We start from the raw sequence: 14,806 nt of genomic DNA, 5'->3' as shown, positions 1-14,806 counted from the left end.
ACTTCAAAAAAGTCACCACAAATCAGTCACTTGGCCCATATTCTCATACTATATTCTATGTTATGACATACTAGGGTAGGTGTTTACCAAATTAATTAAACATAAGATCACACACACCCAGATTCACACAAAGTGCATGTGAAACTAGTGAAATCTGAATAAGGTCTGTATTTGAGTGAACAGTATTGTACCAGTGTCAAACTCTTGGTTTTGTAAGATGTTATCAATGTACTGTGGTTTTGTAAGATGTTATCACTGGGGAATGATGAGGTCAGGGTACACAGAAGTCCTCTGAGCTATTTTCATAACTTTTTGTAAAACTTAAACTATTTAAAAATTAAAACTATTTCAAATAATTTTTAAAGGCTAAATCATAGCCATATTTGATATTTTCATTAACATTTCAATGTATGGTTCACCCTTGAACAACTCTGGGGTCAGGGGCGCTGACCTGCCAACGTGCAGTCAAAAATCTGCCTTTAACTTAGACTCCATCCTTGCCATATTCAGGTCCTCCATATCCCTGGTTCTACACCTGGGGATTCAGCCAACCTCAGATTGTGTAGCAGTGTTATTTACTGTTGAAGAAAATATGTGTATAAGTGGACCCACGCCATTCAAACCTGTTGTTCAAGAGCCAACTTCATAATGAATTTCAAAGGAAACAGTTATCTTTAACAATTTTTATAATAAAATGAGTTTTGTATACTGCTAGCAAAATTTTGCCAATTGCGTTCACAATCAAGATGTAGGCAAGTGGCAAAAGTGTAAATATATCTATTACAATTGTTTCCTAGCAAAGAAGCAAATTAAATGTTGGAACCTCGTGTAGATGGCAAGAATTGCCATGGATTTTTATTAAAAGAAGATTGAAGAATTTGTCATAGCTTCTTAGCTTCTCCAAAAACTCAGAGGTTTTCCTGCGTGGTAACTGAAGTGCTCTTAAAATAAAACACTGGAAAACAGGTTTTCTGATTGTAACTCATGAAAAAGAGTCCATTTTATATTCCAATTTTATTCACCTTTTCTGAATCACAACATTAATCTACTGGGGATAATCTAGATAGTATATTTGAAATTCCATTTATTTTTTCCTATTGATATGCATGTATTACACTTGAATATAATACAGAGTTTCCAGTGTTGTTTTAAAGGTCATAGTTTAAAAAATGAGAGGCATGATCTATAATTTCAAACTAACCTAGGACAAATTCATAATTTCCAAAATAACAATAGTTTTTCACTTTGTTCCAAAGAAACTAACGAGAATATGACCGATGCAGAAACTCCAGCACAACTGTTCCTCCTTTCTTCCGGAGTTCATATCATCTTGAACCATTGTGAAAACCACTGAGCCATCTGACTTTATGCATAATTAAAATGGAAGGAAAAAGTCATTTCATTCCATGGAACTGTGGGGCAGTATACTTTCACTCAAAGTCAAAAGCATACTTTCCAAAATTTTTTAAGCAAATTTTACACTTTTATTCATTCTGCCAACAAAAGATTCTGAGTAATGTATTAGTCTTTCAAAGTTGTTACCAACTTCCCCCGGAGAGCTTTGGTCTGTATGTCAGCCTCCGTCATGGAAATCGGCATATACCTAATTGGCCATGTCAGTGAGTTTTAAAAATATCAAAGATGTCCACACTGTCTTTAACATAATGGAACTTCTAATAGGACAGTTTCTGAAGTATCTGCCTATCAGTCTAAGATGAGTAAAATACAGACTCCTCTCCCTTTAAATTCCTTCAAACTATACATTTGCACAATATTATTACAGAATGGCTATGCAATTTCCATTCTTCTCTCCTAGCCCATCACAAAATGAAACAAAATAACAGTAGTATAAAATTATACATTCTGTGAATAACTTAGAAAAAAGTACATACATGTTTAAGGCCTTTAAATATTTATAAGAGTCTCCTATAGAACTGAAAACCACACATGTTAAAAGGACTACAAAAACGTGGACAAAAACTGACCAAAGAAAGTGTTCGAATGGGGCAACTTTAAGCAAATATTTATAAATTTGAGACCAAGGAAAAGAACAATTTATTCTAGGAACAGACTGAACAAACAAATATGTAGGCATTCAAACAGTCATTGGGATCAAGCAAGAGGCAGTCTTTTTAAAATGAGATAGAAAGGACAGTTTAAAAAAATACTGGAAGAAATCTAAAAGAATAACTTTCAAGCTATGAAATCATAACCCACATGCATCCTTGGCAATTTGTTCAAACTGAAGGTTGCCTAAATTCCTGACTGCTCACTGCTGATTTCTGTGAAGGGGAAAAAAGTAAAGAGAAAAATGAAAGAAAAAGCCCACTTAAAAAAAAAAAAGCAAACCTGAAAGGGAGAGTACTCTAGAGGTACAAAGAGTTGTATATGATGGAAATGGTAATTCAGTTCTAAATACTACCTACGTAACTGGCGGAGAGCAGCAGCAGCGTGTTAGCCTTGGGGAAACAGTCGGCTTGTCTATACATTCTTATATGATGGATGTAGTCAGATAACTATTACTTGCCAACAGTAATTATTATCAATGTATATATATTTCCATTCCTTTAACAAAAGCAACTTTAAGATGTTAAAACATATAGGCTTTCAGAGCTCCGAGATAAGGATACAAATCAAACTGTCTCAGTCTACACCATGCCAGAAGAGAATTGCACAAAGGAGATGTCACTGAAGCCACGTGCAGTCCGCCAGCCAGTGAGCACAGGCCCCAGCGGCAGGTCCGTGGCAGAAGGCCAGTGCACTTGGGAGACTTTCAGAAACAAGGAAAGCAGTCACATTTGGAGCCAAGAGCCCAAAAGGTAAGCGTCTCTGACACTATCCGCAAACACCAACTCTTCACCAACTCTCCAGATAGCAACTTCAAATTCTTTTAGCAAATCCAACTATACAAATTGAACACAGTTCAGATCTGAGGAGATCTCCATGATAGAGAAGTTCGTGTCTGACTTTAAAAAAGTCTGTTTCCAAGAAGCAGTTGGTTATGAGCCATGAAATCCCCTGGAAATAATAGACTCCGGAGTGCCTCTTCTGAGTGGTATAAAAATCTTTCTCACCTCAGGAGTTACGTTTCTATGTATATGTTCAATGTAATCAGCCTTGAGGATCATTTGATTTTATCCTTGGTTAATGGGTTACCTACAAAAGAAGAAGAACATATAATCGTAACAGCTATCAGCTTAAAACTCTTACACAAGTGAGTATTAATAGGTAGCTTAAAATGCGGGTCATTTCCTACAGCAAATAAATTACTGAATTGTAGACGACTACCATATTCAGGTATTTTTAGCTTATTAAAATATACTATTTTCTCTGTCATTTTGTAATATAAAAGTATTATACATTACATAAAAAGTATCATATAATTAAAATATGTAATGAAAATATTACATAATTTAAAATATTATGTCTCTAAAAAGAGCCACTTGCACAATTACCCAAATGACTCCGACTGTGACCAGGAAGATCTTAACTGGTGACGCTGTTACTTTCAGAACCACAGAATGATTCTGGAAGCCCTGTTCTTCGCACAGTCCTGGTGGGCAAAACCCAGAGATCATACACATCATGCAGGAGTCAGTGGAGAAACACCTTGTTTGCAGGAATACAGTCAGACCACAGCTTCAAGAAAGCCCTGGGGAATTAGCTCCATAAAATCCATTCCTGAAGTAATTTAAAAATTGAGTGTTTGACTCAATTATATTTCAGAAAACTAACTATTCATAAGGACAAACAATATTCGGGGAGAAAAACAAGGATCATACAATGTTTTACCAAATTTTAAAGGTGCCCAAAGTTTCTCATGAAATTGATTAGAGCAGTATTATTAATGCTATTATAAATTTTATGGAGGCAGATTCACACTGGATTTTCATACCTGCTCAAGTCCAAAGAATGTTTATATACAGGAAAAAAATAATGGCTAGCTAGAATACCTGACACATATATATAAATATGTATCTTTATGCATGTGGAAGAAAGATGATACAGAAAAAGGACAGAGGTTTCTGCGGTGTCAATGAATTTCTGGTTATGCTCGTGATATCACGGTACTCAGAGTTCCCTAACAGTTCTTTTCCAGCAATGGTTATAACAAAACGTGCATTTTAAAAAATTATTGTGGATACTTTGGTTTTACTTCATTAAGTGACAGAGTTACTTATCCTTTCATGAAACACTTGCCCAGAGACTTTTTTGTTTCATTTTTTGGCCGTTGTTTGATCAACTATGGAAAAGAGAAACACTACAGAAAACAATGAAGCCAGCTCCAGCCTGTGCTCGGCCATGGCTCGTCTCCGGTTCCACTGCAAAAGGAAGGTGCAAAACTCAGTGTTTGTTCTGCGCGGAGGCAGCCATCCTGCTTGGGTGTCTTCGGTCAGTCGGTGCTCGGTCCCACAGAAGGAGCCTCTGCCTGCACACTTCCCCGCCCAGAGAGACGACGGAAGGAATGGAACTGCAGATGGGAGGACACAAACACACGAAGGGCCTGCTGACCTCTAGAAATTCGGGGAGTGGGGGATAGCTTAGGGCAGCAATACTATGATCTGTTTGTCGGACGTTCAGTGGTCATTTTACACAAGTTGTGTGAAGGGCCCTCAGCCTGGGAGTCAGGGTAAGAAGAACGTGGGGAGGAAGTATGACTATTTCTACGGACATTCTGTCACAGGTTGCTAATGAAGATACCTGACCGTTGTGACAACTACAGGAGTGTTATTTTGATGATCAACTTTTCTTGACAAACATGGATTTAACATGGTCTTTGATTTCCACTGGCTCAGAAGATTCACTGCCTTTTCTAAAAATTTCTCTCCTTTGCACGAATAATTATGAAACGTAATACGGGGACCCGTGCTTGAAATGACAGGAAACAAAGAAGAGAAGAAATGGTTCAGCCTCAGGGAGGATTCAGCACAGGCAACTGGAGGGGCGTGCTGCAGTGACTCCGTGACGGCGAGGGACACGTCCTCTTGAGCCATCGCAAGCCCGGGTTCTAAGTTCCCTGCTGGTGAGAGCAGCGGGTGCATCCTTACATCTTCATTCCAGGGTAAGTACTTAATCCTGCTGGTTTATATAAAGCTGGGGAGTGATTCTCTCCAACTATTTATTTATATTTAAAGCTTTAGCTTCACATCATTTTATAAATAGACATCAAATTGACAGGCTAATACCAAAGGCTGATGTACCTGGAATACATTTTCTTTGACCTCAGAGAAAACATGTAAGCATACATATAAACACACATAATTATACAATCCATATCCTCAAGAATATCATAAATGTACACTTTTATTATGATGTGTTTTTATCAGCTAAAATAACTGCTAGAAAACCAAAATTTAAACATGACTAAAAGAAGTGATTGTCTAAATGAGCATGGATTGAAAGATAACTTTTCCTTATTTTATACAGTATTTCCTAGTTTCCTAGTTTGTTAATCCCAAAAATATCCACATTTTATGAGATGAAGAGTAACGGACAATTTTATTTTTGATTTGAGTTTGATCAGAGGACCACCATGGTTCGGCATACAGGGTTCTGGATTTAGGTCAGTGTGGCAGTAATCCTGCTGACACTGGCTGTGTCATGCAACCTTGGGGCTCCTCAGCTTTCCCATATATAAAATGGGTATAATCCTGTTAGCCTCACTGTGAGGATCAAATATTATATATTCACGAAAGCCCGGCCTTGCCATCTCTGAAGTACTATAAAAATAAAAGTTTTAGAGTTGCGTTTAGTTGTTTTTTAATGGGTAAATCTTGAACAAGAAAACCACTAAAAGCAGAATGAGAGGTTCACACTAACATTCAGTCAAGTTAGAGGGCTACACTTAAGGAATTCAAACAAAGGCTAAGTCATACTTTCAGTGCAGTATAAATAAGAACGTATGTCAGCTCCCTCCCTGACAACCTCCAGATTTGTACCAAATGAAACAGCATAGCCAAAGATTTAAGAATATATAGAAGATGATTCTAAATACAGGTACGTTATCACCAATTTTTATCACCTAATATGCAAGATACAAATAACATTTTGAACTTACTGTCTCAAATTTAACACAAAAAAGCCATTTTATGGTTTACGTGCTCATTAAGTCCAAGTGACTCACGTTTAAATTCTGACATGCTAATGAGGGGAAAGCAATTGTCGTTTTATCCTTTATAGATGACAAACTGGAACTTCCTGACACCAAAGAGTTGCTTAAATAATATACAATCCAACATTAAAAATTTTTGCTTTCATTTAAAAATAAGTTGTTAATATACCATATTAAGCACTGCCTTATTTTTTGAACTTAAATATTACCCTTTTCTCTCATGCCCTATTGTTTGAACTTGTAAAACTTACGTTCTAAGCAGGCTTTTCAGCAAGTTTTCGGTGACTAAAAGCAGGAGGTGGCAATAAAACCACTCTTACAGGATAGGAAATAGCATGTGCTACCATGAATTCACTGTCTGCTGGGTCAGAGGGTGATAGACATAAAATACTGCATGAAGGAGAGAAATGGTCCTACCGTCATTACGGTTATGCCTTAAGCTTCACACACTATAATCACTATCCCAGTAAATCTGCCGTTCCAAAGGCAGAATTTTACACAGCGGTTCTTTTTTCATGCAAATTGCATTTGTGTGCTGCACACTCGCCAGTTCAGTAAGTGAAGCTACTCAGCTGCTGAACACACACTAATTATTATTATTATTATTATTATTATTATTATTATTATTATTATTATTATTAATTAATTATTTCTAGTCACAAGCACAAAGCCATCTTGGTAATGATCCACCAGATGAAGACACTAATCTGGTAATATTAAATAAAAAGCACTGAGTCTTTAAGATAAGAGCATCCATTCATTTCTCCCAGCCCAACAAACTTATTATAGGCCCCCAGGGAGATTTCTCAATAACTTATGCTAACATTATGTCTTTTAGATCTGTTCACCAATTTAAATTGAGAAAAATAAAAGCAGGTAGGGGGCTTATATATTAAATCTGAAATGAAGTCAACGATGTTATACTGTTTTCATTTTGTATTTTGAGCATCGTGTTGTATCCTTTGCCTATCTTCAAGGTAAGATGAGTTAGAAAAGTTAAAAGGGAAGGAAATTCAAGAATCTATTCTGTCCCCAAGTGTTAAAGACGCTTTTATAAGAGTTCTTAAACGTGTTATATTCATGGAGACTATAGGCCTGTTTTTCCCCTGTTCAAGTCATGCTGACTAGGTTACCCACGGAGGCAACACAGGATGGTGAGAGGCGTTGATGACAGTGTGGGTGCTGTAGACAAATGGCCTGGGTGCAAATCTCTGCCTTATCACTTTCTAACACTGTGGGGTTGGGGTTGAATAAATTATTTAACCTCCTTGAGCCCTAGTCTCCCCCTGTGGAAATGGTATTATCAGCCCTCATACGGTTCCTGTTGTGATTAAATCAGGCAATCTCTGCAATGTGTCTGTCCAGGCAAATGCTTTTAAAATAGTAACAGGTGGCAGCGGTAGTAATTCCCAAAGGGACACACAAGGCTACACAAGACATCTACGGGAGGGGGCGTTACTTGTTGTTTCTCCAAAAAATTGATTTAATTAATTTTCTGTGTCTTACAGAAACTGATCTTGCAGTTATTCATGTCACAGGCTTATTAATCATGAAAGTCATTTAACAAGAATGGATCACTGCTGTTTTGGCTGGATTGGAGAGGCTGGGCTTTCGGACAAGGTAAGGGAGAGTATGGAGTGGTTAGAAAGGATGCGATTTGAAGCCAGGCTGTCCAGGTTCGATGATTAGTTGTGCTGATGACTCAGCGTGTGACCTGGAGTAGAGCAGCTGTATTTTACATCATAAGGCTGTATGAGTGGAGGAATATTGGTCAAATGCTTAGAACTTATGTTCTCAGGCACATAATACGTATTATGCAGTAACTGTTAATTTTCAGATATAGGTACATTTCTAGGCACCTGAATGCACTGAATTCCTAGCTTTTGCCCTCCTCTTTAGTTCTGAGCATACGTTACTAGTCTTCATAAGCACATTCTTTGTCTTTCTAATGGGGCCAGCTGCCAGTGGACTCTGCATGCAGGAAAAATATTTGAGAAATTAGTACTACACTTTAGCTATCTTGGCTTAAAAATACATGTGGTACAAAATGCAGATTTGTAAATGTGCTTATTCATTATGGATGGTTCCCCGGATACTGTATTTCTCTGAGTTCTAGCCCATATCCCAGATTTTTTTTTTTGGATTTCAGTTGTTCACTTTGCCCATCCACATAAATTTGTGAACTCACTGCCAAATTTCTACATCAATGTGAATCTTACCGTTTTAGCTTAATTTATGAAAAACTATTTTTTCCCAGTGTGGTTATTAAAATCTTGTTATGAGGAACTACTGAACAATATTTACACTCCCGTGAATATAAAATAAGTCATATACACACAATAGAAGAGACAATGCATTATGAACATTACAAGTCAATTCCATTTTTTTAAAAGTTAAATTGTCACTGAAATACTTATTATGGAAGTAGTTTTGGACTGCTGGGCATTCTATAAACAACTGAAAGGCACTGAATCTGTGGCAATATTTCTGAAAGGAGGCAGCAGGTTTAAATGCAGCGCATGTCCGACTTCTGTAATCCAGCTGCTTAATAACATCATAGATAGGCACCATTTCAGACTAGCATCCCATTACATAAATTTCACTTCCCTGATAGAGGTTTGAAAGGAAGACTAGAGCACCCTCATAATCCTAAGTGCTGATTTGAATGAACTTTTCCTTGCTTGGAATATAACCGCTGCTTCACTACAAATGCATTTTTTTTTAATGTAGCTCTTCCAAGTGCAGGAATTAAGCTCTGGCTTCACTTTTTGTGTAGTGAACGTGCAATTAAAACATCATTACTCTGTAGTAACAGGTTTTCTCATTTAACCTGGTGAAAAGCTGCCACTGAGTTGGTCATAACTGTACTTGAATGCACTTGTCCTTCCGTAAAGCATCTTATGCAACGAGGTATTATGAGATGAAAGACTCCTATTGGTCCTAAATAATCATTTAAGAGCAGGCTGACCAGACAGCTTTTAAGCATAGATAGAGGAGGCAGTGTAAGGCAGTGATGTACGAATTGCTTTCATAAACATGCTCACCTAAACGAAAAGTTAGGCTGTATTTTACTCTCATGGTGATGGACGTGATTCCCATAAGCCCTGAAAACTACTGGGTTTTCATACCACCATTTAATTTTCCTTCCTAAGAATGGCTGTTGCTGCAGACTGACCTCAACATTTATCTTAACATTTAGGGCACCAAAGCCAATCTGTTTAACACTTCTGCTGGGGTCAACATTTCCACTGAGGGACCTTGTTGTCTGTTCTATGAATTCTCAAAAAAAATGCAACCACTTTGGGTAATTGGAAATACAGTCATTTCAAACAACACAGCATTTCTGTGGTTAATAGATGACACTGAGGTGTAGCTCAGTGTGGGTCCATGAGGGGAAACAGAAAATGGTCTAGAGTCCAGTTGGCTGGACTCAGTGAGTTGCTAATTCCCTTCTATCCCTCAGCTGTTACGACTTTTCTTATGGACTAATTCCTACTTTGTCCTGATGACCTGAACCCATGGGTGGTATAACTGCGGTGTAGACTTCATCTTTCTTTTTTTTTTTTAAACTTTTTTTTATTGAATTATAATCATTTTACAATGTTGTGTCCAATTCCAGTGTAGAACACAATTTTTCAGTTATACATGAACATACGTATATTCATTGTCACATTTTTTTCGCTGTGAGCTACCACAAGATCTTGTGTATGTTTCCCTGTGTTATACAGTATAATCTTGTTTATCTAGTCTACATTTTGAAATCCCAGTCTGTGCCTTCCTACCCCCTGCTCCCTTGGCAACCACAAGTTTGTATTCTATGTCTATGAATCTGTTTCTGTTTTGTATTTAGGTTTTTTTTTTTTTTTTTTTTAAGATTCCACGTATGAGCGATCTCATATGGTATTTTTCTTTCTCTTTCTGGCTTACTTCACTTAGGATGACATTCTCCAGGAGCATCCATGTTGCTGCAAATGGTGTTATGTTGTCGGTTTTTATGGCTGAGTAGTATTCCATTGTATAAATATACCACCTCTTCTTTATCCAGTCATCTGTCGACGGGCATTTAGGCTGTTTCCATGTTTTGGCTATTGTAAATAGTGCTGCTATGAACATTGGGGTGCAGGTGTGATTTTGAAGTAGGGTTCCTTCTGGATATATGCCCAGCAGCGGGAATACTGGTTCATATGGTAAGTCTATTCCCAGTCTTTTGAGGAATCTCCATACTGTTTTCCATAATGGCTTTACCAAACTGCATTCCCACCAGCAGTGTAGGAGGGTTCCCCTTTCTCCACAGCCTCTCCAGCATTTGTCATTTGCGGACTTTTGAATGATGGCCATTCTGACTGGTGTGAGGTGATACCTCATCATAGTTTTGATTTGCATTTCTCTGATAATTAGTGATATTGAGCATTTTCTCATGTGCCTATTGATCATTTGTATTTCTTCTTTGGAGAATTGCTTGTTTAGGTGTTCTGCCCATTTTTGGATTGGGTTGTTTGGTTGTTTCTTATTAAGTCATATGAGCTGCTTATATATTCTGGAGATCAAGCCTTTGTCGGTTTCATTTGCAAAAATTTTCTCCCATTCCGTAGGTTGTCTTTTTGTTTTACTTATGGTTTTCTTTGCTGTGCAGAAGCTTGTAAGTTTCATTAGGTCCCATTTGTTTACTCTTGCTTTTATTTCTATTGCTTCAGGAGACTGCCCTAGAACATTTTTGAGATGTATGTCAGATAATGTTTTGCCTATGTTTTCTTCTAGGAGATTTATTATATCTTGTCTTATGTTTAAGTCTTTAATCCATTTTGAGTTTATTTTTGTGTATGGTGTGAGGGAGTGTTGTAGCTTCATTGATTTACATGCTGCTGTCCAGGTTTCCCAACACCATTTGCTGAAGAGACTCTTTATTCCATTGTATGTTCTTGCCTCCTTTGTGGAAGATTAGTTGACCAGAAGTTTGTGGGTTCATTTCTGGGCTCTCTATTCTGTTCTATTGGTCCATATGTCTGCTTTTGTACCAATACAATGTTGTCTTGATGACTGTAGCTCTATAGTATTGTCTGAAGTCTGGAAGAGTTATTCCTCCAGCCTCTTTCTTTTTCTTCAGTAATGCTTTGGCAATTCTAGGTCTTTTGTGATTCCATATAAATTTTATTATGATTTGTTGTAGTTCTGTGAAGTATGTCCTGGGTAATTTGATAGGGATTGCATTAAATCTGCAGATTGGCTGGGCAGTGTGACCATTTTAACAATATTGATTCTTTTAATATAGGAGCATGGGATATCTTTCCATTTTTAAAATAGACTTCATCTTTCTAAAAAGCCTCGATGAGGATGCAGAACTAGTGAGCTTCTGCCACAAACACAACATATGTCAGTGGCTCTCAGCTGCCTGTGTGATGCAAAGGCGCATCTCTGGAAATGAGTTTCTCGAACAGGTGGCCCTGCACCATTTCTTGGAACTTTGAGACCCACACAGTACGCCTGCCATGAACCCCTCTATATGACTCATGAAAGCAGAGGACGGTTGGCATTGCCGACTATGCACGTTCATCCACTCAGAGACAGATGAACTGATTCAGGGTGATGTTCGCTATTAGCAAAACAACACATTCCCTGATGTTTCTTTGGGGAGTTCATACATCCCTTTGGGACATTAAGAACTTTTAAGACTTTCCTTCCTCTCCTGGCCTTCCCCCAATACACACCTTCTGCTTGCTCCAGGTGGGAAAATGACAAAAAGAAACTCAGATAATTTTGAAAGACAATATAATTGGATTACACTGTTTAAATTTCGTTTCCTTAAAGCCCTTAAAATAGGAAACAATTACACTGAACACTTTGAGGAAATCTGAATAGATTTTTAAAGATATTAATTCCATATACCAACAGAGTTCACACATCTTTTAGAGACAGTTGAGACTTGTAACAAAGTTGGAAGGCACTTTACCTGCTAAATCTGATAGTAGATTCTTTTTTTTTTTTTTTTTTTTTGTAAAGGAGTAAATTTGAATTGATAGTTTTTATCCAATTTCTGTCACAAAGCCATAATTTAAAATTTCTGTCTGGTCAAGTATCACCCAAGATGACCAATTTCAGCCTCACTGCATATGAGGGCTAACAGAAGTAGCAGTAATAATTGTGTTTAAAAGGTGAGTTTAAGCTAAGTGGAATTGGGGGAGAAGGGTTGAACCTTCAAAGAAATTTGTCTTAGCCTAGAAATCACTGAGAGAGCAACGTTTTCTCTTCACTTCCTGGTTGGTCTGAGTTAGAAACACAGACGGCTCTTGGTAACAGCTTGTCCTTGAGCTACTTGTCTGAACAGAGCATGTGCTGTTGGCATTTGGAAAAGAACCTGGTGTAACTCTTGGCAGGACAAAGTGGGCACCATACCTGAGGTAGCACTTCCTCTCCTTTCCATCCCATCTTCTGCCATAAAATTAAGTTTAGAGATAACCACTCCATATGTGGTACACCTTTGGAAAAAATCTCTGTAAGTTAAAAAAAAAAAAAACTAGAATCCATTTTCTGAAGGACAGGGCAGCATAGGCAGTGATGTTTAATAGGTTAGGAGCTTTTGCCTTTTTTGTACTTCCCAGCTATATTTCACTATTTAAAAAAAATTAATAATAGTCGCAACTCAGTAGTCTCAAATGCCCAAAATTTATCAAAATATGAATCTTTAGCCAAGTCTAATTACTTAGATGCTGGTATGACATAGCTTATTCAATTATGGGGCAATTTAAATATAGAAAGAACGGACCATTAGGTAAGAACACAATCTGCACGTGTTTTATGGAGATTAAGTGAAAGCTTGATGGCTCAGTGCTTTTCATGCTAATTTCCAAATTAATAGGCAGACTGAACACTGACAGAGGTCCACTAACACACTCAGGGTTTTGTGTTATCCATTTCCTATTCTTGGGAAAACATTATGTCAGCTGCAGGGCCACTGCAGGTGACATTATGAGATTCACCAATAATGACATATTGGCTTTTTGTCGCCAGTTTGTTGGCCTTGTATCAAAGAATTATGCTCCCTCCCTTCTTTATAGAAGGTAACTCAGTGCCTTCTTTGCTGACCACTGAGGCAGCTCTTATGACCTTCTGATCCCTAACGCCGCACCGTGTTCATCTTTTCCCCTGCAAGACTCAGGGTGACTGTAGGAAACAGGGGGTTACAGTTAATTCTGTAACACGATGCACACCTGCTGCTCTGTGAGAAATAAACCAAGACGAGAGCTCATTTCTGGAGGTGTTCTGGATCTTTACTCCTCAATGACACTTCTGTCCCTTCCTTAGAATGCCACCAACACTAGGATTTGCCACACTGGTGCTCCAACGTGGGGCCAGAATTTTGAGGGTGGAAAAATCAAGAACTGTCACCAGCACAGCAGAAACCTTCTCTATGTCTCCATTCAAACGTGAAGAGTTTTACACATTTGCCTGAGGAACAAACACCTGTCAGGTACTCCTCTGTCCAACAGATTATTACAGGAAGCAAACCTGGGAGAAAGGGCATTTCAACAAGCATAAAGGGGCAGCAGGACAGTAAGTTCCTTTACCTGTCAAAGCCCACAGTGGGGACACTTCTGCATCTCTCCCAGAGGATTAGAAACAGCTTTTGTGAGAAATTGATACAGGGATGATAAGCCTTTCTTATCAATATTTTGGGAAACATTCGGTACAAACTTGAGTTTTTTCAAAATTGAGGGAAAAAGTACAGTGAAATCCAGAATCATTTTAACATCAAAACATAAAAGAATTGTACAGACAATATTTTGTAGTAACATTCAACGAGAATTCAAAGATTTAATATTTGCAATCTTAACCATTCACAGGTTGCCCGAATATCCGTGTCTACAGTAATTTGCTGAAGCATGAACGTGACGCACACACGCTGGGAAGTGGGGCCAAGGCACGGGCATTCGCTTCTCCAGCCAGCTTTGCTGTCTGCTGCTCAACTGTGTCATCTTAGCAGTCTGAATGGGCTTCGTGACTTTTGTAGTTGTAATCCATGACATTTTGGAGATACTTTCAAAAGTTTTCTTGATAATCTGTCTTTCCCAAAGTACTCCAAAGTATGTACTATATCCAAAATATATACTATTTGAATTTCAAATATTTGACTAATCTTTGAGATTATAACCTGAATAATGATGATAAATCATACGAAGAAGCGGCTAGTACTGAGGATTAGATAATAGAGGGTTTTGGTAATAGGAATCAAAAGTAAAGTAAAACATTTTCCTACATAAATTTGAGAGCTCAGGAGAATTAAAATTAATAGCAGAGAAAAAGACAAATCATGTCATAATATTAAAAAAGTATTTCTTAATTTTGAAAAAAAGCTTTTGAGTCTCTGAGCAACAAGAACAGACCCCTCTTCCCCATCATTAGTAATCCTGGCCTCTCCCTACCTAACCAGAAAATGCAAGACTGAAATGACGGTCCGAGGAAGGACGGGACTTTGGGGTTCCAGTCACCACATTTCCTTGACTTTATGCAGTTATATAAGAGCCAGCACAGTCACAAATGGGTCAGCGTCATTATCTGTCGTGGTCGCATGTGACTGAAGACAAAGGCTGAGGCTGGAGGAAATTTAGAGGAGGTTCATATTTCTTATTCAAAGCAAGGAGCGGATGGAGAAATCCACCACTTGACATTTCCAGGCCTGCATTTTCTTCACATGATTCA

The 14,806-nt window shown here is 37.9% G+C and overlaps 1 protein-coding gene and 1 long non-coding RNA gene across 3 annotated transcripts in view; one reads left to right on the top strand and one right to left on the bottom strand.

Moving 5' to 3' along the window:
• Nucleotides 1–897: 897 nt before the first annotated feature.
• The window catches only part of TAFA2 (TAFA chemokine like family member 2), a 439,356-nt gene continuing 425,447 nt past the window's right edge, over nt 898–14,806 (bottom strand). The window contains exon 5 of one of the 2 annotated variants that reach the window (XM_014565746.2): nt 898–3,156. In XM_014565746.2, the coding sequence (XP_014421232.1) occupies nt 3,145–3,156 (12 nt within the window). In that variant the 3' untranslated portion in view covers nt 898–3,144. The remainder of the gene's footprint in view (nt 3,157–14,806) is intronic. The other variant, XM_032493135.1, reaches the window with a different exon arrangement.
• LOC116667625 lies at nt 3,588–14,163 on the top strand. Its single transcript, XR_004324536.1, has 4 exons — nt 3,588–5,062; nt 7,621–7,732; nt 13,412–13,577; nt 13,951–14,163. It is a non-coding gene; the product is annotated as an uncharacterized LOC116667625 (long non-coding RNA).

This window comes from Camelus ferus, chromosome 12 (genome assembly GCF_009834535.1).
Source record: "Camelus ferus isolate YT-003-E chromosome 12, BCGSAC_Cfer_1.0, whole genome shotgun sequence".
Taxonomy (NCBI): domain Eukaryota; kingdom Metazoa; phylum Chordata; class Mammalia; order Artiodactyla; family Camelidae; genus Camelus; species Camelus ferus.
Note: the sequence above shows the minus strand (reverse complement) of the source record. Positions and strands in the feature narration are given on the sequence as shown.